Below are 26,747 nucleotides of genomic sequence, written 5' to 3' on the forward strand. Positions count from 1 at the left end.
TGTGGTGTAGTCGATCAGCCAGTCCTCTGGCTTGACAGTGCCATTGTACTTGGGCGTGTCCCGAGGCAAGGTGAAGCCTCGGGGGAATGGCTCCCCTCGGATCCGAGGGCCGAAGCAGGCGGGACTGATGGGACCGTCCTCCTCCAGGAGGGCTGACTGGGCGAGGGTTATGAGACGCCTGCGGGCGTCCTGGTCACCTTGGGGAATGCGAGCACCGATCCGAGCCGCGAGCGGAGAAGCACCTCGCGAATCGGAAGCGTGGGTCCTCCCCGGACGAGGAACCTCACAAGCCGAGTCGCTAACCTCGCCTCCGCGACGCCTGCTTGAAGTATGCTCGCTTTGGCGGTGGGAGCGCTGATCTTGACTTCCCTTGCCCCTCCGGCCGGAGGTGCGATGCGAGGAAGATCCCTCCGTGTCGTGATGACCGCTAGGGTTGCGGCGCGCTTCCGGGTTGGGTCCCGGAGACTCTGACTGGGCCTGACCGGGGTCAAGCCGCATCTGTTGTTCGTTGGCGGCGTCAAGGAGATCCTTGACCTGCTTCTCTTGGAAAGCACGCTCCACGCCCTCCAAGCTTGACATTTCTCCCATGGCCGCCTGCGCCGCCCGCAATTTGGCCGCAGGGGTCTCGTAGGTGGGCTGGTTGCCGCCTGAGATCTGAGCAATGAACCGGCTGCGGCCGCGGACCGTTCCAAGCCGACTAGGGGCCTCGGAAATTGGAGTGAGGTCGTATGCGAAGTTATACTCGCGTTGCATGGCCTCCATCCAACGCTTTGCTGAGGCGACGGCAATGCCCTCCTCCAAGATATGCTTGCGAGCCTCCTCCAGTGAGGCTCGGGCGTCATTAGGGTTTGCGGAATCGGATATAGGTGTCTTCAGGCCGGCGAGAGCGTCCTGAAGAGTATCAGCGGTGACAGCAGCAGGACCACTGAACCCTTTGATGCAACATTTCTTGTTTCCAGAAGATCTCGGATGGTTTCTGAAGCTTCCATGATCTTGTAAAAGAAAGAAACCCTTTCTATAAGTCATGAAGACGTGGACCAAAAGACTAAGAAACTGCACAATCTATTGATTGACTGAAAAACTCAAGCTGAGTAACTTGCTAGAATGATCGCTCCGGCTCTGGGCCGTCTGATCTTCGGGATGCAGAATAGGGGATCGCTTGCCAACCGTTAGTTAGGACCAGTGAAAACCCACGCTTGGTGAAGGCGAAGTTCGGTTTGGAGATCTAACAATTCCTTATGTCGTGTATCCTCGATTGATGCAGCCTTAGATGCTTCAATTGTAGATTTGAGTATTGAGCGAAAGGTTACACCACCTATAGGTTATGTATTACAGGCTAATCCTACTCCACTAGTACCAATAGGCGGCATAGGGGAAAAAGCACAACACCTAGGAATAGGAATCAACAACACAAAAACTTTCTGAGAAATTACCCAGCAAGAAAACGTATGCGCGTGGGCGCAACGGATTTCGCTCCTGTGCGCTCATCCCTTGCTTGTTGTTTCGGACTAGCACTCTTTCCCTCTCTTTGAAGTAGATTTCTCAGCTCCACGAGTCAAACGAAATAAGGTGAAAGGACCACCACTTCTTCATTCATGGCTTATTGATTTGATTGATCCCCCTTTCGTATTCATTCGACCTGAGGTGAGGTTGGAACAAGAGTTTTCATAAAAAGAATGGTTCTTTTATGCAATTATGAACGGGCAGGCCTCTTGTGGATTCCTCCAACTCTATGAATGAAGGGGGGAGTATGAGGAAGGCCGATTTTCTTTCTATATGAAGATGAAAAAAGGATCAGGGTCAAACATTTCTTACTTTTGTTGAGTATGACTGAATGAGGAAGAGCTCCTTATGTGGTATCACTTTACCACCATCTGAAATGCGCGAAACTCCGATTGGTGGAAGCCATTCCATGAAGATTCTCCCTTCTCTTACGTGAAATTCCCCTCTTTCGGTAAGCATCCGGTATCTCAGCAAATGAACATTTCTCTAAGCTTATCATGTAGCTTATACGTCGTTTGAAAGCTGCTCCAAGGATCCAACGAATAGCTAAGGTTTGTTGATGATCCCTGGCTACAATCCCAGGAACATCATAAATAGTACGTGCAACTCCTACTTTGACCACTTCGCATATTGGCTTTATATTATCTACGGCGTCAACCATAAGTTTTATTACATCGCGTTCAGTTCGAGCTAGGCGGTGAAAAGTTTTATAAATAATAGCACGAACTCTCGTTCTTTTACCATCAATCATACGAAAGTTTACCAATTTCTTGATCAATTCTTTTTGCTCACCATCAAAGTCCCCCATATAGCTGAGAATTTCCGAGCAATTGGAAGCCGCTTTCGATGACGAGGCCGATAAATTGATATTACACAATCGTTACTGTCCATCATTTTCAGCTCTGCTCCCGATAAGAGAAAGGAGACTGATCTTGACGTCGGCGTTGGTTTTTCCAATGAAACATTCTTTCACGAACTAAATGCAAGTTGCCTTGTAACGCATACACTGGAGCGTTTGTCCCATTGACGAAGGCCACTATACGCGTTTTCTGAAGAGTAACATGAGACTTTCTTTTACTCTGGCTACTAAGATGTTTGAGTTCGCCAGGTTGTCTCTTGCCTGCTCATGGATTCAGCAGGCAGTTCAAAAGGTTGACCTATTTGGGAATCTCCGGATCTATGCTTATTTTCAACTCCCCGAAGCATTTCGTCGCTTGCTACGCCCTTCCTCGTCTCTGGGTGCCTTCCTTTCTCCAGCATTTTCGTGCACATAAGCATAGCTCCAACCACTTTTCATGTTTAGCAAATGTTGTAATGAGGGTGCTGAATGTATACGGATCTAGCACAAGATCTATGTCTGCCTTTTCTTTCAGCTAATCCTCTACCTAATGGTTCAGACCCTGGCAGACATCGGTGCGAGAACAGAGGCAAGTCAACTATACCAGCATTTCTGAAGATAGGCAACTCTTAATTTCTGAAGATAGGAATTCAAGATAAATAGATCCGCATTCAAGTTTTAGGCTTGTGTCCTTTCATCTAGAATGGCTGTTGCTTGGTCTTTAGTGAGCGAAGTCATTTCCTCAATAGAGTTCTTTGCTCGACAAAAGTGAATCTTGATCTTTCTTCTTGATAGTTTGTGATCGAGCCAATCTCACAATTTCGATCTTGCTACTACCACTATAGCCCTGAGTGACTATGGCTACCTGAACTGAAGGAGTTCTCACAAGACCTGTGAATGTCAACTTCACTCTAAGGGTAAAGCATGCTCGCTCCTTCGCTCGTACGAACAATCACTCGTTGCTGGGAGCTCTATCCTCCTCGCACTACTAAAAACAGGGTGAAAGAATCTCCCGCGTTCAGTCTGTGGAGGCCGACCATCATAGTCGTCTCTACACCAAGTTGGTCTTAAAGTCTACTCTGACTTGCGGCAAGTTGCCTCAACACTGCTGGTCCTTGTTGACTCGCGGCAAGCTTTCTACATCAACCCCTAAGGTGCTTAAAAGTCTTGTGCTCTCTCTATTTTCCTATCGTGGGGAATTAATTAGGAGACTAGTGAGTTCGCCCAAAACGTCACCTACTCTGAGAGGATACTATTCTCCCTTCTCTGCCCAGTGAATCTGGAACCCTAGTTGTTTTCCTGGGGATTCTCCTCCTATTCCTCGACTCTTTATTGAGGACACAGACCGGTAATCTAAACTTATATTCCTTTTACATATATTGCTTTTCAGTAACAGCTTCAATACTCTTCTTGATAGGAGCAAACTCTACTATCTTCTTCTTAGGACATCTGCTAATGTCATGACCAAACTCCTAGCAAATAGCACTGGATTTGGGCTTCCATGCATATTCTGCTTTAATCTCAATCTCGTCTCCTTAATAAGTAAGTAATTACTAAGATAGTTTCCAAGATCCTTGAAAAAGTAGTTTTTTACTTTTGCAAAAGCAAATATTGTATTTTTTCAGTGACTTTATCCATCTAGAGAGGCTTCCCCAAACCACTAGCTCTAGCAATATAGCTCAGTCCTTCTTTTTTAATGTACTCCTTAGGAACTCCCCACAGTTTTCTAAAATTGGGATTTTTCTTTTTTCCCATTTTTTCAACTGAAATTTTGGCTGCCATTGTCTCAACAGTAATGGTATGTTAGCAATGTGCCAAGGGTCCACCTTCTAATACCCATCGTCTGGTTTTTTCATCTGGAAATGCAAAATAGAAAGTCCATTTTCCACCTCTGATACATCAACCCTGCCTCACGTTACCTCCTTCCGAGCCTGCGGCAGTCCGGCCGGCATATCTCGAGATCGAGTTTCAGTTTCTTTTCTAGTTGGGGATTAAGACCCGACATCAAATCCACTAAAAGTCTGAGTAGCTTTGTGAATGACTTCAAACCACCATAGGTAGACCATCCACTTATTCCTCTATCGGCCAGGCTTTTGTCCCTATCTACGTTTGATTTTAAAAAGAAATGGAAGGGCGCTCTTTTTGATCGAGAAACAAGGTTTGGCTGAAATGCTACTGGTTGTTGGTGCTTCAGGCCGCAGTTGGTATATCATAAACGAGTTATAACCGGAAAAGCTTAGAAAGAGTAAATGCTATATACGTGATACCGGAAAGTGAAGCGTGGTGCTAACATGACTAAAAAAACGATTCGGAAATCTGTCTTTATAACTTTCTCTCATGCGGAACGAAGAGAAGATAGTAAATATATTGGGAAGCCCTTGATCGAGTAGTTCATCCGAAAGCATTTGATCCATCAGATCAGTGCTTGATCTTCTACTTAATAGGTTCAAGATCTAAATAAAGGAATGAAAACAGCTGCAAGATCCGCTTACTTCTTTCTCTTAGTCAGCTCTATCTCATATTGCCTACGAGCTCTCATAGTATCTCACAGCAGTATCGAATAATGAAAAGAAGGAAAGCTCTATTGAATAAGCCAAGGATAGAGAGAAAAAACTTAAAGAACTATTTGAGAAAAGGAATATATCTCCAGGTTATTCATTCCATCCTAATTTTCAATCTCGTGAATTCAATAAAAAGAACTCAAGGCTGCGACATCCACTTTAAGACTAGTTAAAAAGAAAAGGTTCCACCCTTGTAGTTAGACAACCGATATGCGACATCATACTTAGTATGGGACTTGCCGCTGATCTGCGACATCAATAGATAAGCATGGTATGCGAATATGTGTTGTTGATCTCCGCATCGCGATGCTACTTTCGTAGGGGAGAGCAGTCAGTCCCCACCAAGGTGAGTATAAGGGCTTTTTTTGGGGGGTAATTTCGCTTCGTTCATCTTCAAGTGCCGACAGTTTCTATTCCCGAGTGTGAAAAGCCAGTACTGGATAGACGGTTTAGATACGTCACTGAGTGCCCCATGGGTCATCTTGTTTCCTATTCATTGGAAGCTACATAAAGCATCCCTATATTAAGATGAAGTAAGAAAGCATCAGTCCTCTTATTTTCTGTCTTCTATGAAAGAATGTAGCTCGCTCTTTCAACCCGGGGCCCCCTCTGGGGAACTGTTTGAGTTTTAGCATTGACCCCATTTCCTTTTGATCGTATTACGCTTGACTCGCTGCAAAACATTTCGCTTTCTGCGCCACGCTTGTACGTGGTTTACACTCCTTGCCTTTCATCTGACTTTGCCATCGGGCAATTGTTTGTTTTCAACTGGATTGGATTCCGAACCAAGAAAGATAGGCAACTTTCACTTGAAAGAAAGGAGCTTCAGAACTCTTGTATTCCACCGAATAAGAATAAGAATAAGAATAAGAATAAGAGCAAGAAGGGGCTATCTTTGTGAAGGGACCGGCACCAGAAAGTAGATCATATGGCCTTTCTTTCGCAAAAATCAAGTAAAGCCCCGGCCCAAGAAATGCAGCAAAGCAAGTCGTCTTTGGTTTGGAGCTAAATTCCCGGATGTATAGGCTTTATCGAGTGCCTTACCGGAAATCGACGATATAAAGTGGGCTATTTAGCTTGCTCCGATAGAGGTCTCCTTCTCCCTTAGCAGCGAGACCAGTCCCTACCTCTTTTCAATCAATCTTTCATACCGTATGCCTTTTCTACGCCTAAAACAAGTTCATGTCTCTCCTCTCTGAAGTCGGACCTTATTGAAAAGTAGTACACTTTCTTTCGTGGTGTTCAGGATCCCATGCTTTGTGTAGTTCATGCATGGCTTTCTCTAACGAAGCTAATGCCGAATTAAAGACCTTAAACGGAAAGACACAGGAGGTGGCGAAAAACAAAAAAAAGAGAAAGAGCTTACAAAATCCTCTGAACCTGGTAGCCAGCGGAGCCCTTATTCATGGGTTAGGAACTAGCATTGAACAAAGTTGGTGACAGCCGAAGAAAAAGTGAAAGGAAAGAGGGAAAGGGAGACACTAGGCAATCCGGAATCGATGAAAACACTGTTTTTTCGCCTTGTAATATGTCCGGTTACATTCCAAAGATGAACCAGACCAGGAGATAGATAAGCGCTATGGCGGACACATGGAATAAGAATTTGAAAAGTAATGATCAACTTTATGGATCCATAGGTAGATTCACTTGTGAAGATATGGGATGGGACAAGATTCAAAAGTACCAAAAGTAACTTAAGTGGGACGCTGAGTTCATTGCTGCGATCGAGGGTCCAAAGCCAGCCAATTTTATGACCTCGTAGGAACGGGTTCCGAATGCTCACAATAATGTAGTTGGAAACGAAAAAAGGCTCCTAAATTGATACCTAATAATAGCTTAGCAGCTTCTTCGTTTTACTAAAGAGCCAAGTTCGGACAAGCAACTCGGAAGGAGGAATCTGTTGAGATGCCTATGCCTAAGAGAGATAAGCGGAGGACGTATGATAGCCGAGAGGATGTCGGTAAACGACGGAGTTTAAGGACTTGTTTTTGAATTCGGCATGGCATATTTCATTTTTTTAATGAGAACATCGTCTCCTTGCTTACCCGCCTGGCCAATGGAAGGAATTAATTACCTTGGTCAGTTAGCGAAAGAAAGAATCTCACCAGTTCATCATCCCAATCCTTCCTATTAGTTTCATTAATTAATTCAGCCACACAGTGTTGGCAATCAAGGGCCAAGAAAGAATCCCAAGTCTATCCTATCTCGCCACGGTCGAAAGCACAATCCCTTTCTCTTCCTATACCGAAATCGTCGTTTCATTCCTCCGCAACTTCTATCGTGGACATGATCCAATCTACCTTGCAAGAAAGATTAAGATATAACTTAAGGCTTTCCCAAGCTGGCGCATAACCTCTGGTAGAGGCATTCACCCAGAGACAGAGAAGTGGGAAACCGCGGATGAAAAGAATACCAAGGTCTTTGATAGCAAACTTCTACGCGAGCTTTCTAACTAAAAGGAATCTCTTATTCATATGGCATAAAATGGAAAAACTTGATGGAGATTTCTTCTCAATTTCCATGGTACAGTCCCTTTGCATGCTACAGTTCCATTAGTTACTACCTGAATTTGCTATATACGAAATTATGACATCTACGGTACTTGTCGTCTACTTCTGGTGGAAGCAATTCCAAAGGTGAAGATAATACTGAGCCGAATAGTAATGAGGGGAATGCAAAATCTAGCAAAGGTAAGAAGGGTCAAGGAAGAATAGCACTGACTTATAAAAGGAAAGCACCGAATAAAAGGAAGGAGATCCGTCTTGATTTTTTGCATGTGGTCAATGCGTTTGCTGATTGATAACTGTCTAATCTTAAGATGGTTTTGTGGCACGTTACAAACATACATATACAGTCGAAATATAGTTGTGTTGAGTTAGGTTGAAGAATTTTTACCATATTTTTAAGATGAGATATAGTGCTCTCTTTGTTCGGTAGGAGATTTTGCACTTTCATATTCTAGTTCCTCATTTGAGCGTTCTTTTGCTCTGTTGGTGGGGCATAAACTCATAAATAGTTTTTGTTTTTTCTTTAAATAATAGTAAAAGTATGCATTCAAGTAGTAGCTTTTTCTAAATAGTCAAGTAAAGTCGAGTAGGGCTGGCAACAAGGACTAGGAAGATACGGGCTAGTTTGTTTTTTAGGGGAAGGCTTTATGCAAGATATGCACGTGAGTAGGTCAGTATATGCGTATTTGCCAATAGAGGAAAACACGTAGTAAGTAGGCTTGCTTTTTCGTAGGGATAGGTCGCTTGACAAGGGATGCCTGGGATAGCACATAGGAAAAGTATAGAAGGAAAGGCGGCGGGAAAGTAGCCATGGTCAAGGTAAACAAGTACTAGGTCTTTTCTTTCCGAAGCAAGTCAAGGACAACTAGGTCAGTCTAGGGGGGGCAATCCTCTAGATCGATACTTCTGTTCCACAGACTAAACCAATTAATAAACAATTTACAGAGTATTCTTGCATTCCTATCTGGTCTGCATCTCTCCTATCGAAACTATAATATAACATTAATGGAAGGGCCCTGGTTCTGCCTTGCCAAACCGACAAATCCACGAATTGTAGATGAATTCATCGGGCTTAACGTGTGATTTCTTTATAAGTGAACATGCGTCGTCGTCCAGCCGTGTCGAGTTGGGATTAGAGGAGAGAGATCGAATGGATAGGTCCAGTTAGGTGGGTGTGGAGCACGAAGGATTAAGAAGGTCCTCTTTATTTCCGGAATCAACAAGAAAGACTTAGCAGCCCAAATAAAGTAACCGTTTCCCCCTCCCGAGTCTATCGTATCCATAGTTTCAGTGGGTATCGAACTGCGAAGCGAGGAAGCTATTTCAATTGAACGGGCTTACTTTATTACTTGGTTCTTTTGTAGAACAACCTTGGTATGAAGCTAGACGATTCAAACTATATAAGCATAAGCAATTCAAACTAGACATTTCGACCTTCATCGCACCCGAGAAATAATAAGCAAAGAGCTCGTAAGTCGGGCATAGAGAAAGCGACTCCTGAGATTGAGGGGGATAGGATACTATCTCCTAGCGCATATATGAAACGATAGCAGGTTTTCTACCGGGGGGGGGGGGGCTTTCGATTGTAATTTTTACAATTAGTAGTTCTTGCTTTCATAAACTCATAGTTAGTGTAGTTTGGTGTAGTCTTTGTGGCCGGGATGAACTGGATTCGAACCAGATAAGAGCCGTGTGTTCCCTTCTTTCTAAGCGTCCCTTTGGTTTCGCAGTTCTAGAAGAGAGGCAACCTCTATCTCTTTCTCTATATCTGCGGGCCAGTAGGCCGGCAAACTAACTCTTCAAATGAAGCCCTTTATCTTGATAACGAAAAAGAGAATGATGATGATGGCGACCATTCATTCCTCCTCTTGATTTGCATTTTGTTGTAGTTTGGGTGGGATCTTATCAAGCTCATCCTGAAAATGAAGCTTGATAAGATCCCATATATCTCTTCTTTGCCCTTCAGTGTCATCCGTCTGATTGACGAAATCAATTAACCCAGCGTCTGTTGAATGAAAGTTCTCCGATATCTCTCGGATACACTTGTTTTTGACAACATCAGCATCTCCCACGTAGGCACATAATTGATCATAGAGAGGGGAAGTGGAATCATTCCTTTTGAAATTCTCGAATTGCTCGTCAATTCTAAAATCCTTTATGGATTCGGCATATTGCCCAATATCTTCCTGATCCTGAGTCGGTCGGTTCAAGTCAATAGTTAAAGGAGGCACATCGCTCCCACCCCTTTGGTTAACGCTCTCACTATCACTATCAGATGATAGCATTAGATGAACGTGTGGGGCTTTGTACATTTCCTGCCCCGAACGGGAAGGACTTTCAAGCGCCCCTGTGCCCACGGTCCCACATCGCTCCTGCCCCCAGAGGGCCGGTACCATTTCTTCAATCAGCGTGGCACCATATAGCAAAACATATTGTAAAAGTGACAGAATCACTTCCAGTAGTGCTTTCCTAACCTGATCTGTCACGATCAAGGAGGGATCCACAACTAAAGCAGCTATCACAATGATAACTATGAAAAGTCCCCCCCATTGAAAAAAACAAGAATCAGATGATAGATCAAGTCTTACCTCAATTGGATTTCCTTTTCGTGCCATATGTCGCTTATACTTTACTTTTTTTCCCCTCTGCCCTTTCAAAAGTGGTTACTCCCGATCCGAAGCACCCCTTTTCCATTCATAGAGAGATCCAATCGTCAAAATCAATAAAAAGGCCATCATGGACCAAGAGAACGAGATATTGACTTTTTTGACATCTGTAACTACATTCTCACATTTCTTTTTTGATCTCATGACTTTTTATGCGATCGGAAAACGAATGAGATCAGAAAGATAGGCGGACGGCTTGACCATAAGGTCGGATGTTTCCGTGAGCAGTAAGCAACGGATCTCCCCTTTTTGGGGGAAAGCTGGTGGCCCTTTTGGCGTGTTAATTCTTTCGACGGGGCGGCCTTCTTCGTTCGGTAGATCCGGTCGAGGTGGTTTTCGTTTACCAACGCGTAGGTGGTCTAAGTTACTATGACCGAGTCTTTCTGGCCCCTGTGAACATATTTTCTTCATAGATAAGTCAAATAGAAGATATTGCTTTTACACGAGCAACTCTTTTCTTCATGTGGGTATAGCCCACTTTTCCTTTGATGAAATGCAAACACAAACTTCAGGCATCCAAGAAAGAAGTAAAGATCGAAATCGAAGCATTGTCATTGGGTTGAAGATCAATTCATATCGACAAGACTTTCCATTCATCTTTTTGTTGATATTTGGATTCCGTTTTCAAATAAAGTCATCTTTTAGTTAGAAATCACCTTTAGAATCATCAGCCTCTGTCCCTACACTGACTCTCTTATCCGGGATCGATCCTCACTACAGTCCTTTATTTTGAAACGAGGATAGGTCTCTCACGGAACGAGGTGTAGATTGACAAGAAAGATGAGCATATGGTCCATACTCACTCGGGTTCAAACTTATTTTGCAGGGAGAAATGGGTACATGCTTGTAGATCTTCTTCTCACAGCGAGCACTTGATTACGGAGCCTGATTCTATATATTATTTATGGATTATTATAGAATCTATCTTTTTCTTCAAATCATAGTGGGAATCCTATTACCGATACCTAAACGTTTTCTTTGTCGGAACAGAAAGAAGGGAAGTTGGATAGTCGACGACACGAGTTTCCCGTTCAACGTTCCGCTTTGCTCCACTGTTAGATAGGCAATTCAATAGTTACCGACGAAAGGAGTTCCCCTTCTCTTGGCCAATTGACGTTCTGCTTCAATAAGTCATGACCTTCACTCTCCTCAAGTGAGGAGGGCATATTGTTTGACCAACGAAAGACTCACTAGTTCCTTCTTCCCGTTCACTATTCCTGTAGCCTGATACGAGTTATTTAGTTCGTGTCTCCTTGTTCTTGGGAAGAACCGAAGGTTCATTCGCGGCACTCGTAGACATAGTTGTATTTCAGACTCTCTTCTTTCCCTAAAAAGCTAATAAATCAAAACAAGAGAAAAGCAGAAGCGAAAGCTCGAGTCGAAGAGTGGAGGTCGCTCGGTAACTCGAGTCGATCAGTCCCATTTATTCTTGCCCGAAACAAGTGGGCTATTCATTCTGGTGCCACCTTTGTTCAATCGAGTCCATGTTCTCTATTTCCCAAAACCCATTCGTTCACCGACCCATGGACCAGAGGTTTAAAGCTTGGAATTGAGCTTTCTAGCTTTCTTTAGTACAATCTTTTTGCGAGAGCAACCCCGGGTTCGTTCCTAAGACTACACTCACAGCTTTCTCTGTTCATGTTCCGGCATAGGAGATCTAGTGGTAGGATAGGGGACAGAGCTTTAGGGCTGCAGTAAACCTCATATGCGCGTGGCTCATCATAAGACCTTAGCCTGATGTCCTACCCAAAGACTTCAAAGGTAGTCACAGGACAACCTTTCCGAGTTCTAACTTCCAAACCTATAACTTGGTTTGCTTGCCTGCTTCCTATCTGACCTATCAATCAAAGAAATGTTCTAGTTCCGTGATACGAGCTTGACTGTCGCTCTGAGACAGTAGTTTTCTTGGTTTGGGGTCCCTTTATCAAAGGCTCCCTTCCCTACTGATCATACAACAAATGAAGGTGGTTAGAAAGATGGCACATCGATCTTCTCTACACCCTGTTCGTGCTGCGGAATGCAGAAAATCCGCCTTCCTTGGAAAAAAAATCCTGACTCCGAAGTATCAAAGGAGACTTGGGTGGCGCCTTCTGAAGAGCCCTTCATTCTGCGACTCACATAGGCTAGGATTCGTGTCTCAGCCGGAAGGGGTCGTAGGACTGAATCAGACAAAGCTTAGAAGTACAATCTCCGAATCTATAAGCTTTGGCCTGCCTTCTTCCCTTATCTAATCTATTAGGTAATAAGAAAGTGGTGTTAATTGTCACGATAAGGAGCTGACCAGTGACATTTCTGTCTCAATTGAAGTCAACCTTACTATACTCGCTTGTAGGAGATCATCGCTCAGAAGGGCGTTCTTTCGCTAGAAAAACAAGAGTTTGAAGATCACCCAACCCACGAAAAGGTCAGAACTCTCGATCTAGCCCCACTTTCTACAGCAATTTATCGACATGTTGTTTCAAATGTCCTTGAAAAGGCTACACACATACCCTGCCAATCGATGTGTAGTGGGTTTGTTCAGTGGAGATGGGTAGAGTGCACAAGTATTGGAAGGAAAGTTTCACCCTTCTTAAAAGAGAAAAAGTCTGTATTGAACTATGATTTGAATTCCTTTCTTATTAGTTTCCAAGTGCAAAATGTTCATTGCCTTGATCAGAGCCTTTAAGCCTTTTAGAAGCGATCATTTCCGCAACTTCTATTTTTCCTAAAGCTAATGAACCGAATGGAAGAGAAAAACTTGGAATAAATAATAAAGAAGGAACCAACAAGAAAATAAAGAATTGTTCCAACCTCGGCTCGGGGTCTGTCTGGAAATGGAAAATAGTTCTCTCTCTCATCTGGTCTCGCCACAGTGACAAGAAAAACAAGTGAATAATTGGAATAGAACACAATCGTCAACCAAATCGGGTAGGATGTATTATAAAAGAAAGCCTTGCCTCACTTGCAAGTGAGGACCTCACCCCTCCTTCCTCATTTATTGAGAATGGAAAAAGACAATGTTCATTGCTTCCTCAAAACAAGAGTTCCACGGGCGGTTCTTAATAAACCTCTTTAAGCAAGGCAAGGCGATTCATGAAGGATTCCTCTCCTCTTCTAGTTGGTATATTAGACTATTATTACTATAAGGTCCCCTAAAACAGGCATACCCGTAAAGGAAAGGCAAGGGAAAATGGACGGAGATTGGTCAGTGGTCTCCTCTCCAGGTCTAGTATTTCTGTTGTTTTCTTTGATTTGGGTTAAGAACAGTAGTCGTACATTCCACTTTGTTAAGTTCTTTTTTTTATTCGACATAACAAGAACAGAATCATGCTTTGTAGGATTTGAACCTACGACATTGGGTTTTGGAGACACACGTTCTACCGAACTGAACTAAGAGCGCTTTCCGGGAGATAAAGCAGTAAAGAAAAGGATGATTTTTGTACCGCATGCATATAGAAAAATGAAACTCTGAATTTTGTCCAATTTGAATCGATCTCAATTGATCCCTCGTTACTGCCCATAGGAGAAGTAATAGATAGGGATTACAGGATTTGAACCCCAGCCTTGTTTTCCTCATCATAATTTATTCCTCCATTTATATACAACTTTCTTGTCATTTCTTATTTTTGGTTTCATATAATAAATGATATACATCTGAAACCCAACCTAACGTATAAAGAATGAATATTTATCGATAATGCTCAGGAAGAAAGAAGGGGTCATCTTTTTGATTTTTATTCCGCCCTCATGTACCCTTCTTTGCATTTTTTTCTAAAGCCTGTTCAACCTCATATCACCAAGAACAAGTCATGGACTCCTTCAATGAAAGAAAGTCTCATGGAAATGTTTTCAACGAAATAAGAACCATAAAAAATAGATTTCTTGATCTTTTTATTTAGGAAAACATATTTTTTCGCAGTTTTTTCTTTTATCCTAAATATATGCAGAACGAGTGTATTATGAAATGTTCGTTGTCTAGCTTTGCATACACTGCTACTTAATCGTTTAGTGGTTACCGATGAAATTACTTCACCATAGAGAAAATATTATGGAAGTTTATATATATATATATATATATATATATATATATATATTGGTTGCTTTTGTTTATGTCCAATTGGAAAAGTTGATCTTCTAAATTCATATGTTTAGCCTAAAGTATGTAACTTGTGTTCCTCCCTAGTTCTTGCAAAGCCACCTAATCAAGCCTCACCTCATTTGTAGTTATAACATGTTCAGCTGAAAGCAAACTCCAAATAAAATTGGTTTACTATTAGTAACACATATACTTTTTTACCTTAGCTCTTTCTTTATTGTTCATTGAGCAGTTCAAATGCTTTGATTGCTTATGAGATAAGAGGTAAAAATATTCTTCATTCGTTTATTTTGTTAATTCAAAATTGCATTCAAATCCATTCTTTCTCATAACTTGAGAATATGTACAGCGCAGAACAGAAAAGAAGGCAGATTTGATGAGTTGTAGGGGCGGACCCACTTCCACTGATTTCTTGCGGGAAGGTTCTATAAGGGAAGAAGAATCAGAGCTGTGACCTGGTAACCTTGATTTCTTTCGGAACGTCATTACGAGAGTAACAAATAAAGAATAACGTAGATAGGAAGGAGCGAGCCGAGCCCCAAGGATAATGAATTGGTATGCCGGGTGCTTACGTGAGAAAGAAGCCAAGTCATCGATAATCAAAGAAAGGTGTGAGTGAACGAGCCCAACTTTCCGATTCAAATATGACTCCTTTCCACTTTCAACAAATAGAGAAATCTCCGCTAGGCTAGCAGTGGGCAACCAACGTAGTGCCCCATTCGTTCCATGACATCCAATCAGTTCTCCTCGGATTCCAATCCAATCTCCCAATCAGTGAGAAATAGACGGTCGGATGAGATCTCGAACGTTGTCCCTACCTACTGAGGAATCCAAAGTGTACGTAGAAAAAGAGAGTGTTGGAAATGCATCGAGGAGAACTTGCCTTGTGAGTCACTACTCCGGCACTGGGCAGGAATACTACTAGCGAGGCTTATAGGCGGCTAGTTCTTAAAGAAATCTGTCAGCTATAACCTAGCCTATTGAATCTGGTACGCCCGAAGCACGAAACTAGATAGGTAGCCCTACCTACGACTAGAAAAGTATCGTATTTTTTTCTTCCACTAAATCTTCCACTCATTCCTTCCATTATGGAATATCATTTGGAGTGTATTTTCCCTTTCAAAAAAGTCTTTGCCCTCACTTCACTGAACTTATTGGAAGTGCCTAGGACAGAGTTCATTCACTTGCCGAGCAGCCCTACTCCTCATAGTTGATCCGAATTTCTATCCCTGATTGACTCAATCAGGAAGAGGAAGACTTGATAAAAGATGAAAAGAAAGGATTGATTACCTTTTTAAGTCAAGAAAAGAAAGGAAAGGGCTATTTATGAGTTTATGTAGATGAAGTTTAAGATTCTTGGATGAGCGGAACATCTTTGAGACAAATCATCTCTACCCGGGTACATAGCTTCATCCAAACCATGGATCCACGAATTGTTGACTCGCTCTAGAAAAGAGCTTCGTAGTTGGGAGCTCTGAACCGATGATCGATATGGTTTCCTAGGATGAGAACTCTGGTTTACTACTTGACAATAAGAAAGTTGTTTTATCTTTTTTTCACTTTTGGAGGTGTTTTGCCTAGTCTGAATTTCCCCTTCTTCTATTTGATCAAGATGGATAGCAAAAAAGCATGAATAGGCCTACTGGGACGGAAGGAGAGAAGGACTGAACGAGAAAAGGAAATACCTCTTTGTTTACCTTGGAATGAATTGCTCAACTACTTAGGTAACGAAATGAAACGTTCATCTACGATCTTTCTTAAAAAAAGATAGGACTGTACGGCAGTTCTCGTTAGCAGATTCGCAGAACAAAAGAAGAAGTTCACTCTGACTTGCGCACTACAAAAAGGCAGCCAACGACTTCGGACGTACTCCGTCTTTCGAGCCTCTGTTTAGCTTCAAAAGATAAGGCGCTAGTGCAACGAACGCTGCTTTGGTGCATCCCACCCCAACTAACTAGTGCTTGACTTTACTTTCCCCCGCGCCCTATCCAATGAATAAGGAGAAGGCCGGCCTATCAATGATCGAGCCAGTCTGATCTCCTTTATACTTACCTCAAACAACGAGCGAAGTCGAGATGTTGATGAGAAAGGGGCTTTTCTCAAGGCCAAAGAGTGCTCTTTGAAGGCTACTATGCATCCTTACGAATACAAGAGTGGTTTTTTTGTTTTGGGTATAGCAGGACTTGAACCTGCGACCATTAGGTTAAAAGCCCAATGCTCTACCAACTGAGCTATACACCCGATTTTAAAAGAAGGCTTGGTGCGGAAAAGAAAAGAGGGCGGCCTGGCCCCTTTTCTTCTTATCATATCACAAGGGCGCGGCTCTGTATGGTATAGTACTGTGGAGCAAGTTTGGGAGTCCTTTCCACTCATTGAGGATTCTATCTAAAAAAGAAGGTCAACGGGGGAGACTATTTTGAAGTCCGGGCTGAACAAACTACTTCTCCTGCTACCAAAACAGAGAAATAAGGAAATAAGATGGATTCGTCTAATAAAATACCCAATGCATGTAGTTGAAGAATTGTTGGATGAGTTATCTTGTGCTGTTTAATTTACTAAGCTGGATCTCAGAGCTGGTTACCATCAGATAAGATTACATGAAGCAGACGAATTCAAAACGGCATTCAAGACCCACGTCACTATGAATTTTAGGCTATTTGGGCTCACAAATGCACCACCCACCCTCCAGAGTGCTATGAACACAATTCTGGCTGAGCTGACTACGGTTTGTGTACTTGTTTTTGTTGATGACATCTTAATCTACAGCAAATCCTTGCAAGATCATGTCACCCATTTGCAGCAAGTATTTGACCTTCTGAAGCAGAATCAACTATATGTGAAGTTGAATAAATGTTCATTTGCTCAACCACAGATAGAATACCTGGGTCATGTCATTAGTGGGCAAGGGGTGGCTACAGACTAAAAGAAGATCCTCACAGTGAAAGAGTGGCCTACTTCCAAGTAAAGCACATTAGAGTTTGGGCTTAGCAGGACAGGCGTTTCATTCACAGGAGCTTAGCTCATTTGACTGCTCAAAGACTTAAAACACCAATGCAGCACAGCACAAAGCTTTCCTTTCCTCAAGCTCATGGGATTACAATATACCATCCAATAAAAGGCTCAGAGAATAGGGCAGCTGATGCACCACTATCTAGATTACATGAGCCAGATGAACTCAATGCCATTACTTCCTGTCAACCACAATGGCTCACTGATATTGTTGCAGGGTATAGCAAAGACACATTCACCCAGAATTTACTATCTGAATTGGCAGTCCTGAGCACTCACAAGAATAGAAAATATTCATTGCATAATGGGGTCATTCTATATAGAGGAAGAGTATGGGTTGGTGCAAACTTCTAAATGAAAAAAACATCTTGCAAACACTTCATGCCAGTGGTATTGGTGCCCACTCTGGCATTACTGCTACTTATCACCGCATCAAGGCACTATTTGCTTGCACAGGAATCTTTCTATCAGTGGAATCTTTTGTCAACAAGTGTAAAATCTGTCAGCAAGCTAAGGTAGAACATTAAAAACTCCGTGGCCTCTTCGATCCTCTACCCATTCCTGATGAAGCATGGTCCATTATCAGCATTGACTTCATCACTAGATTACCAAAGTCCCATTACTATGATTCAATTCAGGTGGTGCACGACACAAGCCAAACAAACAGAAACTGAATTAATACCGAAGAACACAAGCTGTGGGCCGTAAAGTGGAAATGGTTGCAGGCCAAAGCTGTCCCCCTTTGCCACTAAGACTTGAATCTTTAACCATCGGAATACCCGGTACTCTCTCTACCAAACAGGCAAGATAGTCTTATCTTGAACTCTGTCCCTTCTCTAATGATTGACAGGTTTAGTGCCTGGTAGTAAGGGTATTTTGTGGTCTATTGTCCTCCTAGGAGGTCACTCTGTAGGCTCAGCAAACAATTCACTGAAGCCATTCAAGACCGGTTGCAGGGCAGACAGACCATTGACTTGACATGACCGTAATACATACAGAATAGGAAGGATAAGCTATAAGATAGAGATCCGGATTGTTGTGCTCCGGAATAAAGAAGAATACCATCTTGTCTAATCAAATACGAATACCATCTTATTGATTTAGTCAGCTTGCATCAACACATAAGATGTGATATGAGTAGTGGGAAATAAACTCTTCTTTGATCACTTGAAACATAGTAGAAAGCATCCAAAACAGAATGAAATGTTGTTCAAAAGAAGAAGCTACCTGGCCCAACCACTACACCATTTTGCCTAATGTGTGACTACCCATATCAGTTACAACATCTTCCGTTTCCAAGTTTTCAGTGCCTTTTTCTTATAGTATACAAAATCAGATTCTGGATTGCTCTTCATTTCGTTCAATTTATCCCCTTGCTTTTCAACGTATATATATTAACCCGCCTTGTTTACCTATTTCTTCTACAATTCACATGACTCATTGAAACCAACTTTCTCCTTCCTACATTTTATCTCTATAGCAGTTATCCTGTATAATGATTTATTTTTGGTCGCTACTCTCCTAACCGACGAGTCGTAGAGGATACGAATTTCCATTCACCCTACCACCCATCTTCCTTCTAGCTTCCTTGATCAACGACGAGTAAAGATCCCGGAAAAGATCCAAGGGAGTACAATACACTTTATATTCACATCTTGAATAATGAGGGGGGTAAAGAAGAAAGTCCGATTTCTCTCTCCTTTGCGGATATGCCCTTATTCAGCTCTTGAAAGAAAGAGAGAATGATCAAACTCAACTAGACGGCAGTTCCTCTTCTTCAAACCTATCTTGCCGAGTCTTCTCCTCATAGCGAGTTTCGCTCTCGCTTCGCGTGTCCTAAACATAAAAAAAGAAAGAATTGATTGTGAAAGACAAGTGTTTCATTCCCCTCCCTAATCGTTGAAATTCAAACTGTCCGCTAGCTCCTCCTTTGTTTGGATTATAGCCCTTCCTTGGGGATTTACTATCCAAAGTAAATCTTTCCAGTTTCAAATGCTACTATTTCTTCGTGGGCAGAAAGTCCAAAATCTTATTTTTCCGGTACTCCTTACTCTTTTCTCCCGTCGTCCTACTTTCACTTCTACAGACCTTCTATCCATAACGAGTTCCAGGATTGGTGAATCGATGTGGGAATAGATAAAAAAATTGTTGAGTACACAGTTTAACCGTGTAGGTCATCCAGAAGATCATCAATGACCGGTATCGGGTATTTCTTTTTTACGGTTTGCGCATTGAGTTGCCTATAATCCATAGGCGCCACGAACCTTCTTTCTTCTTGTAAATAAGATCCGGTGAGGCATGAACTAGGTTGTAGAGTACCATTCTAGAGTAACTCCTTGATTATGGCTTCAATTTCATCCGGTGGTGTGAATACCTATAAGGCCTTTGATTTACTGGTTGACTATCATGAGGTGAATCCGATGGTCACATGGTCTTTTAGGAGGGAGGGTAGTGGGTTCTAAGAACACATCAGAGAAAGAGGACCAAACCTGCTTGAGTCCTCTTCTACATCTTGAGTACTTCCCACTCCAATGGATCTAGTTTTTAGAATAGCTTTGATCCGGCCATGTAGAGCACTCATAGAGGTCCGGCTTCATATCAGTAATCTACCACACCCATGCTTGGACTCAGTAGAGTCCCACGAGTCAATCGACAAAAGCGAGAAACGAGGTTGTTCGACAAGGCTACGGTCTAACTTTTTCTTCCTAGCGGAGTTCAATACGAAAATAAAGGCGCTCCGCGTTGGGAATGGCATACTACGTACGGGTGGTATTTCAGGTATAACTGATCAGGGTTGTTCTGAAAGCAAGTCAATTGGTGCTTTGGAAAGTGAGTGCCAGAGGCTAGTCACTGCTTGGTTTACAGAAGGGAAGGAAGAAAGAGATACCGAAGGAGATTCAGTATAGAAAAGAAGAAATTGATACCATTCATTCCAGTTTATTTGATACCCACTTAAAGTTTCTATCAAACCATGTATTTTTCTTCGAACGTCAATCTCGTAGGAATTTCGATTGGAAGTGTGGTATTGAAGGGCGAAGCCTTTACTCTTTGACTTGTTTCTTTGAATATAACATAATATTGACTGCGCACTTCGAAAGATGATGGTGTATTCCGAGGATCAGTCCGTTTTTTATTGAATTCGCAAATTGATAGATCTGGATGATTCAAAGAATGATTCTTCCCTGGGTATTTCCCCGGTACCATTATTTAAATTGGAGCTTTTCAATTCCATTTTTGAGATTGAGGTGAGGGTTTAAGACCGCTCGTAACGATTTTTGTCTTTTATGGCTGGGTGGGCAAGAAAAGGATTTTACTCTTGAAGATATCAACTCATACGCCTGCTCCATACATTTTTGGTACTTTCTATGAGAATGGATAAATAGAAATGGGTACATTCCTCTTTCTCTTTCCTGGCCAAACTACCCATAAAAAAGAAGAGAGAGAGCTGTAAGAGCGGTAAAAGAAAGCTCGGTGGCCCGGTTTCACTACAGGTTGATATATCCTTTTGAAAGAAAAGTCAATTCGCTATGCTATAAGGTACCAATTCATCAAGGTATAAAACCACATCTACAGTGGGAGTCCCTATCTACTTTCGATTCCCTTCTTACTGGCTTTGCCAATACATCATACTGATTTGACGCTTCCTTACGCTTTCTTTCAAGCATTGCTTCCCGGACAACGGAGAGTATTCCAAGATAAAGAACTAGAACTGAGGTTGACACTACTGAAAGATAAAAGAATGGTGGATAGATGGATTCGCACCATCCCAAAACCGAAATACAGACAGACCAAAAAAAGACGAAAATAAATAATCCACCACCAGCCTACCTACTAGCATGTATTAAGTGAATAGCTTGTATGGTAGTTGTTAAAGAAAAGATGCCTTGCCATGAGCCGTGCTGGCGCCAGCGCCGATAACCATCACCTCCACGACGTTGGAGACGGTGGCGACATGGTACGGGGTGAAGAACCCCACCGATGGCGGAGGGCCGTCGAAGACGAGTACGTTGTTGGGGTACACGTCTTGTGCAGGCATCTCAGCGATAGAGAGCCTGCTGAAGCTGGCGCATAGCGCCTCAACGTCGAAGTCCTCGCCGAAGTAGCAAGGACCGTCATTGAGACGCAGGTCGCTAAAAATAATGTTGATATTCTCCATAGCAGCGACGACGATGCTAGGAGGCGCCTCGTCATCAGAATCTTCGTCCAAATCTGCATGGCGGACAGGGACGTCGATCATCATCGGTGTTGCCTCATCGAAAGCGGGCTCCACGGGCATGCAGATCGATCTGGACGCGATGCATCCGGTGGTGTAGATGCGGGGCCCCGCCCAACGCGTAAAGCCAGCCGATGCCGTGATCGGCCCCACGGTGGGTGCAAAATGTCGGTGAATACTCACAACATATGCCATAGGTAGGCTAAAGTCGGTGAGAACCGAAGGGACAACGGAGGGCACTGGGGACGAGGTTGGTACAAGCATGGATCACACGATGTACCCAGGTTCAGGGCTCTCCGTAGAGATAAGACCCCTAGTCTTGCCGGAGTGTATGATGTATATGGATGGATTACAAGGTTGCTCCTGGAGCTTTGTTGAGGAGGAGGAAGAGGCGAGCAGCCGGCTCGTCTCTGCCTCTCTCTATGTGGTTGGTGGGTGTGAAGTGTTGTTCGACCGACCCTCTGCATGGAGGGTGACCGGGGGGTTTTATAGACGAACCCACCGGCCTACAATATGGATAAAGGGTACAAGAGTGGGACCCGGCTGGCAGCCTTGCCGGCTGACCAGGGGGCCCACGAGGGTCTTGTCTTGTCGCTTGAGGGGGCCGCCGGCTGTAAGGTCTCGTCTAGCTGTGGGACCCGTCGGCTGGCCAATGAAGCTCTCGCGTAAGGTTGACGTCGAGCACGCGTTGTACGTCCAGCGTCGTCCAGCAAGATTCATCATGGGCACATAGTACGACCGCCTCCACTGTTCCCCACGCCGAGTGTAGTAATGGAGTGGGAGTTTGGCGGTCCCACACTATGCTAGGTGATGGATCAGAGCCGGGGTAGGTCGGCGACATGGCCACCGACGCTCGTACCTGCCGGGCAATCCGATCCAGTACCTTTTGCTGACGCGTAGCTACCTTTAATCGTAGGGTCTCGTCATGACCTATGATCTGATGTGACTTGAGATCCCTGGCCGGCTAGCCTGCTTGGCTAGCCGGCTTTGGCACGGCCGCCTCATGCCTAGCCGGCTGGCTTGGCCAAGACGGTCAGGGAGAGGTAGCCGTTTCGCCTCTAGCCGGCAGGGGTTGCCTGGCCGGCCAGAGAGTGGGCCGCCTCGTCCTCCAGCCGGCAGGTGCAGCCTAGTCGGCCAGAAGACTTGGGCCTTGGGAAACGGTACTTGGTCATATCCTTTGGGCAGGAAATGAAGGAGTAGGCTCGATGAGCCTACCCTGGGGTTATCCCCCCGACAATATTGATAAGCTTTAATAGTTGAGTTCTCAATTCAACCCCACCTGAAAGATGCTTGCTTGGCAACAAAATATTAGTAGCAACGGTGATATGGAAGTGATGGTGGCAACGGAAATAATAGTGGCAAAGCAACGAAAGTAAAACAATAAAAGTAAAGCGACTTGTAACTAGCAGGATTAAAACACTGTAGGCTAGGGAAATGGATGGTCGGTCATGGATGAGAGATATCATGTATTTAACTTGGGGCAAGGCACACAGAAAAGTAATGATCATCTAGGAAAATATCAAACATTAGGCATGTATCCCAAGGTAGTCGTGCGTGCTTGCAATAAGAACTTGCACAACATTTTTTGTCGTACCATCCCACTACCAACGGGGCCAAAAGGAACTTATGGAGATTAAGGTGCTTCTGTCAAAGAGCACCGGAACAAAGCATTAAGAAACAATGGATACATGGAATCCTTTGGTGTACCAAGCTGTCACCATTGGGATCGCCGGTCCGGGACTATAATAGGTGCATACTACTCATAGATAGCATCAAGAACACAAATATATGCATGAAAACATAAGGTATTCAGATATGAAATCATGGCACTCGGTCCCAAAGTGACAAGCATTAAGAGTAATAAGTAGTAGCACAGATGATAAACACCATAGTAGATGATAGGCAACATGCCCCCAACAATCCGACGAACTATTACATGATCTAACTCATCCAATCCCTAACACCCCCTTCACCTACAGCAGGGAATTAATCACACATGAAAGGGGAAGCCATGGAAGGATGATGGAGTGGTGCTGGTGATGACGATGGCGACGATTTCCCCTCTTCGGAGGCAAAAGCAGCCTCCATATTAGCTCTCCCGGAGAAGAACCGAGGGTGGCGGCGGCTCCGCGTTGAGAACTTCAAAAACGACTTATGTTTTGGGATTTTCCCGTCACGGGTAAAAATAGGAGACAAGGTTGGGCACCAGAGGAGGTGGGGCCCACCCAGGCAGCCTCCCTGCGCGGCCAGGGGGCAGCCGCGCCAACAGGTCGCCTGGAGGCCTCGTGCCCCCCCTCTGTCCCATCTTCTGGCCTATGGTTCCTCCCGGTGTGTGTACTTTCTCTATTTTTTATTGGAATTTTCCGGGACGCCTAAAAATCCATTTTCCTACACACAAGAAAACCATAGAGGCAGCTCTGCTGAAAACAGCATCAGTCTGGGTTAGTTTCATTCAAATCATGCAAGAATGAGGCCAAAACAATAGCAAAAGTGTTTGGAAAAGTCGATACGTTTGAGACGTATCAGCGCTCGTCCTCGACCCCACCCTCGCCTCCAAGAGACTCACCTGCCGGTTCTCATGGGTGTTGGTCAACGGCGGTAGCAGCATCAACATCCTCTACCGAGACACTTTGCTCAAGCTTGGGTTGAAGGAGAAGGACCTACAGCTGACCAGGACTGTTTTCCCCGGCATTGTGCCTAGACAGTCTTGCTCGCCAATCAGCAAAATCCATCTGGACGTCATCTTCGTCGACAAGGCGCATTTCAGCCGTGAGCCAATCTGGTTTGAGGTGGCAGACCTCAACAGCCCCTACCACGCGCTGCTGGGAAGGCCGGCTCTGGCCAAATTCATGGCTATTACCCATTATGCCTACCTCAAGATGAAGATGTCGGGTCCCAAGGGCATCATCACTGTTGCCAGCAACTACAAGAAGTCGCTTGAGTGTGCGCGCGACAGCAGCCGGCTGACTAAGACACTGGTGATTGCCGAGGAGAAGAGGCAGCTCGACCGCTCGTGGCTCAGGCCACCGAGCAGCCGGCAGTGCCTACTCCTCCATCCCAGTCGGCCAGCGAGGCCTCGTTTGAGCCATCTAAGGAGAAAATGCAAGTGCCGCTCGACCCGGCAAACCCCAAGCAGTGTGTCACCATTGGCGCCAACATCAGCCCAAATAGGAAGGCGAGCTCGTCGACTTCCTCCGTGAGAATCGAGACATCTTCGCATGGTCCCCAAAGGACATGTCGGGAGTCCCGAGGAAGTACGCCGAGCACAAGCTTCATGTGCGTCCAGACACAAACCCGGTCAAACAACCTTTGTGCTGCTTCGCTGAGGGGAAGCGGTGCACCATTGGAGAAGAGATCGCCCGGCTGCTCGCAACCGGCTTCATCATGGAAGTTTTCCACCCGAACTGGCTGGCCAATCCAGTCCTGGTGTTGAAGAAGAACAAGACATGGCGCATGTGTATCAATTACACAAGCCTGAATAAGGCATGCCCGAAAAACCCCTTCGCCCTGCCACGGATAGACCAAGTGATCGACTCCACGGCCGGCTACGAATTGTTCTCCTTTCTAGACACTTATTCCGGTAACCACCAGAACAAGCCGGACCCAGCCAACCAGCTCAAGACCTCCTTCATCACACCTTTTGGAGCCTACTGCTACACGACGATGACGTTCGGCCTAAGGAACGCCGGCGCAACCTTCCAGCACGGCATGCAACAATGCCTCCTACCGCAAATCAGCAGGAACATTCATGTCTACATCGACGACATCGTCGTCGAGACCAAGCAGCACTTCAGACTACTTGATGATTTGCGGGAGACCTTCGCCAATCTGCGTGAGTACAAGATCTGGCTCAATCCGGAGAAGTGCGTCTTCGGAGTTCCAGCCGGCAAGCTCTTGGCTTTCTTCGTATCGGCTCGCGGCATCGAAGCTAACCCCGAGAAGATAAGAACCATTGAGCGCATGGACAAGCCGGCACAACTCCTCGAAGTCCAGAAGTTTGTCGGTTGCCTAGCATCCCTCAGCCAGTTTGTCAGCCGGTTGGGCAAGAAGGCGCTTCCACTCTATCAACTGATGAAGAAAACAACCAAATTTGAGTGGAATGATCAAGCGGACGAAGCTTTCCGCGACCTCAAGCGCGTAATCTCCAGCACGCCAATCTTGTCCGCGCGGGCAGAAAGGGAACCCATCCTCATATACATCGCAGCAACCACACATGTGGTCAGTGTGGTCTTGGTAGTAGAGTGCAAGGAGGAGGGTAAGGTGCTGCTGATTCAACGCCCTGTTTATTATCTAAGCAAGGTCTTGTCCGCCTCCACGAAAAACTACCCCCACTATCAAAAGATCTTCTACGGCGTCTACTTTGCCGCCAAGAAGGTGAAGCAATACTTCCAGGAGCATGCCATCACGGTGGCGAGCACGGATCCACTTTCAGAAATCATGGGAAACCGTGATGTCACGGGACGGATCGCTAAGTGGTACATCGCCATGGCCGACCACGACATCCGCTACGAGCCGTGCACCTCCATCAAGTCTCAGGTGGTGGATGACTTCCTTGTCGATTGGGCTGAGACCCAATTCTTGCCGCAGCCTCCCGACTCCACGCATTGGTGGATGCACTTCGATGGCTCAAAGATGCGAACTAGTCTGGGAGTCTACATCATATTGACGTCTCCGAAAGGAGAGTAACTCAAGTATGCTCTCCAGATACACTTCGCCACCTCCAACAACGTCGCCAAGTACGAGGCGCTCGCACACGGCCTCCGGCTTGCCAGAGAAATCGACATCTGAAGGATTCTTTGCTTCGGCGACTCGGATCTTGTGGTACAGCAAGTCTCCGGCGAGTGGGACGGCACACACACCAACATGGACAGCTACCGCTTCCTCATTCAGCAGCTTGGTGGCGCCTTCGAGGGTTGCGAGTTCCATCATGTCCCGCGAGGGGACAACGAGGTGGCTGATACATTGGCAAAAATCGGCTCCACAAGGCAACCAAACCCGTCTGGCGTCTCCCTCGTGGAGCTGCACAATCCCTCCATCAAGCCGTCTTTGGAGTCATCATCAATCTTCATGCATGCTCATGACGAGTAGATGGATATACTTCTCGCCCCTCGTTGGTTACCCCAAGTGGAAGGTGGAGATGTAGTCAGTAGCAGATTTCCCTTAGACGGGGACTGTAAGGTTTATCGAACCAGGAGGCCTCCGAGGATCAACAAGTAGGTCTCTTCTACTCTGGCGCTAGCAGAAAACGTGGACCTACACACACAACAAATAATTTTCTCCCAACGAGTACAGAGAGGTTGTCAATCTCTCCGGCCTTGTAGTTTGCAAAGGATCAAAACACAAGCGGGAATAGTGATAGTGATTGCAACGGAAAA

The 26,747-nt window shown here is 44.7% G+C and overlaps 1 protein-coding gene and 1 non-coding gene across 2 annotated transcripts; both read right to left on the reverse strand.

Annotated features, from left to right (window-relative positions):
- Positions 1–1,769: 1,769 nt before the first annotated feature.
- LOC123430070 (ribosomal protein S7, mitochondrial-like) lies at positions 1,770–2,388 on the reverse strand. The gene has a single exon (XM_045113985.1). The coding sequence runs from the start codon at positions 2,309–2,311 to the stop codon at positions 1,865–1,867; it is 447 nt and encodes a 148-aa protein (XP_044969920.1). The 5' UTR covers positions 2,312–2,388; the 3' UTR covers positions 1,770–1,864.
- A 13,930-nt stretch (positions 2,389–16,318) lies between these two features.
- On the reverse strand, positions 16,319–16,391 carry TRNAK-UUU. The gene has a single exon. It is a non-coding gene; the product is annotated as a tRNA-Lys (tRNA).
- Between the last annotated feature and the right edge of the window lie 10,356 nt (positions 16,392–26,747).

Source organism: Hordeum vulgare, chromosome 2H (genome assembly GCF_904849725.1).
Source record: "Hordeum vulgare subsp. vulgare chromosome 2H, MorexV3_pseudomolecules_assembly, whole genome shotgun sequence".
Lineage (NCBI taxonomy): Eukaryota > Viridiplantae > Streptophyta > Magnoliopsida > Poales > Poaceae > Hordeum > Hordeum vulgare.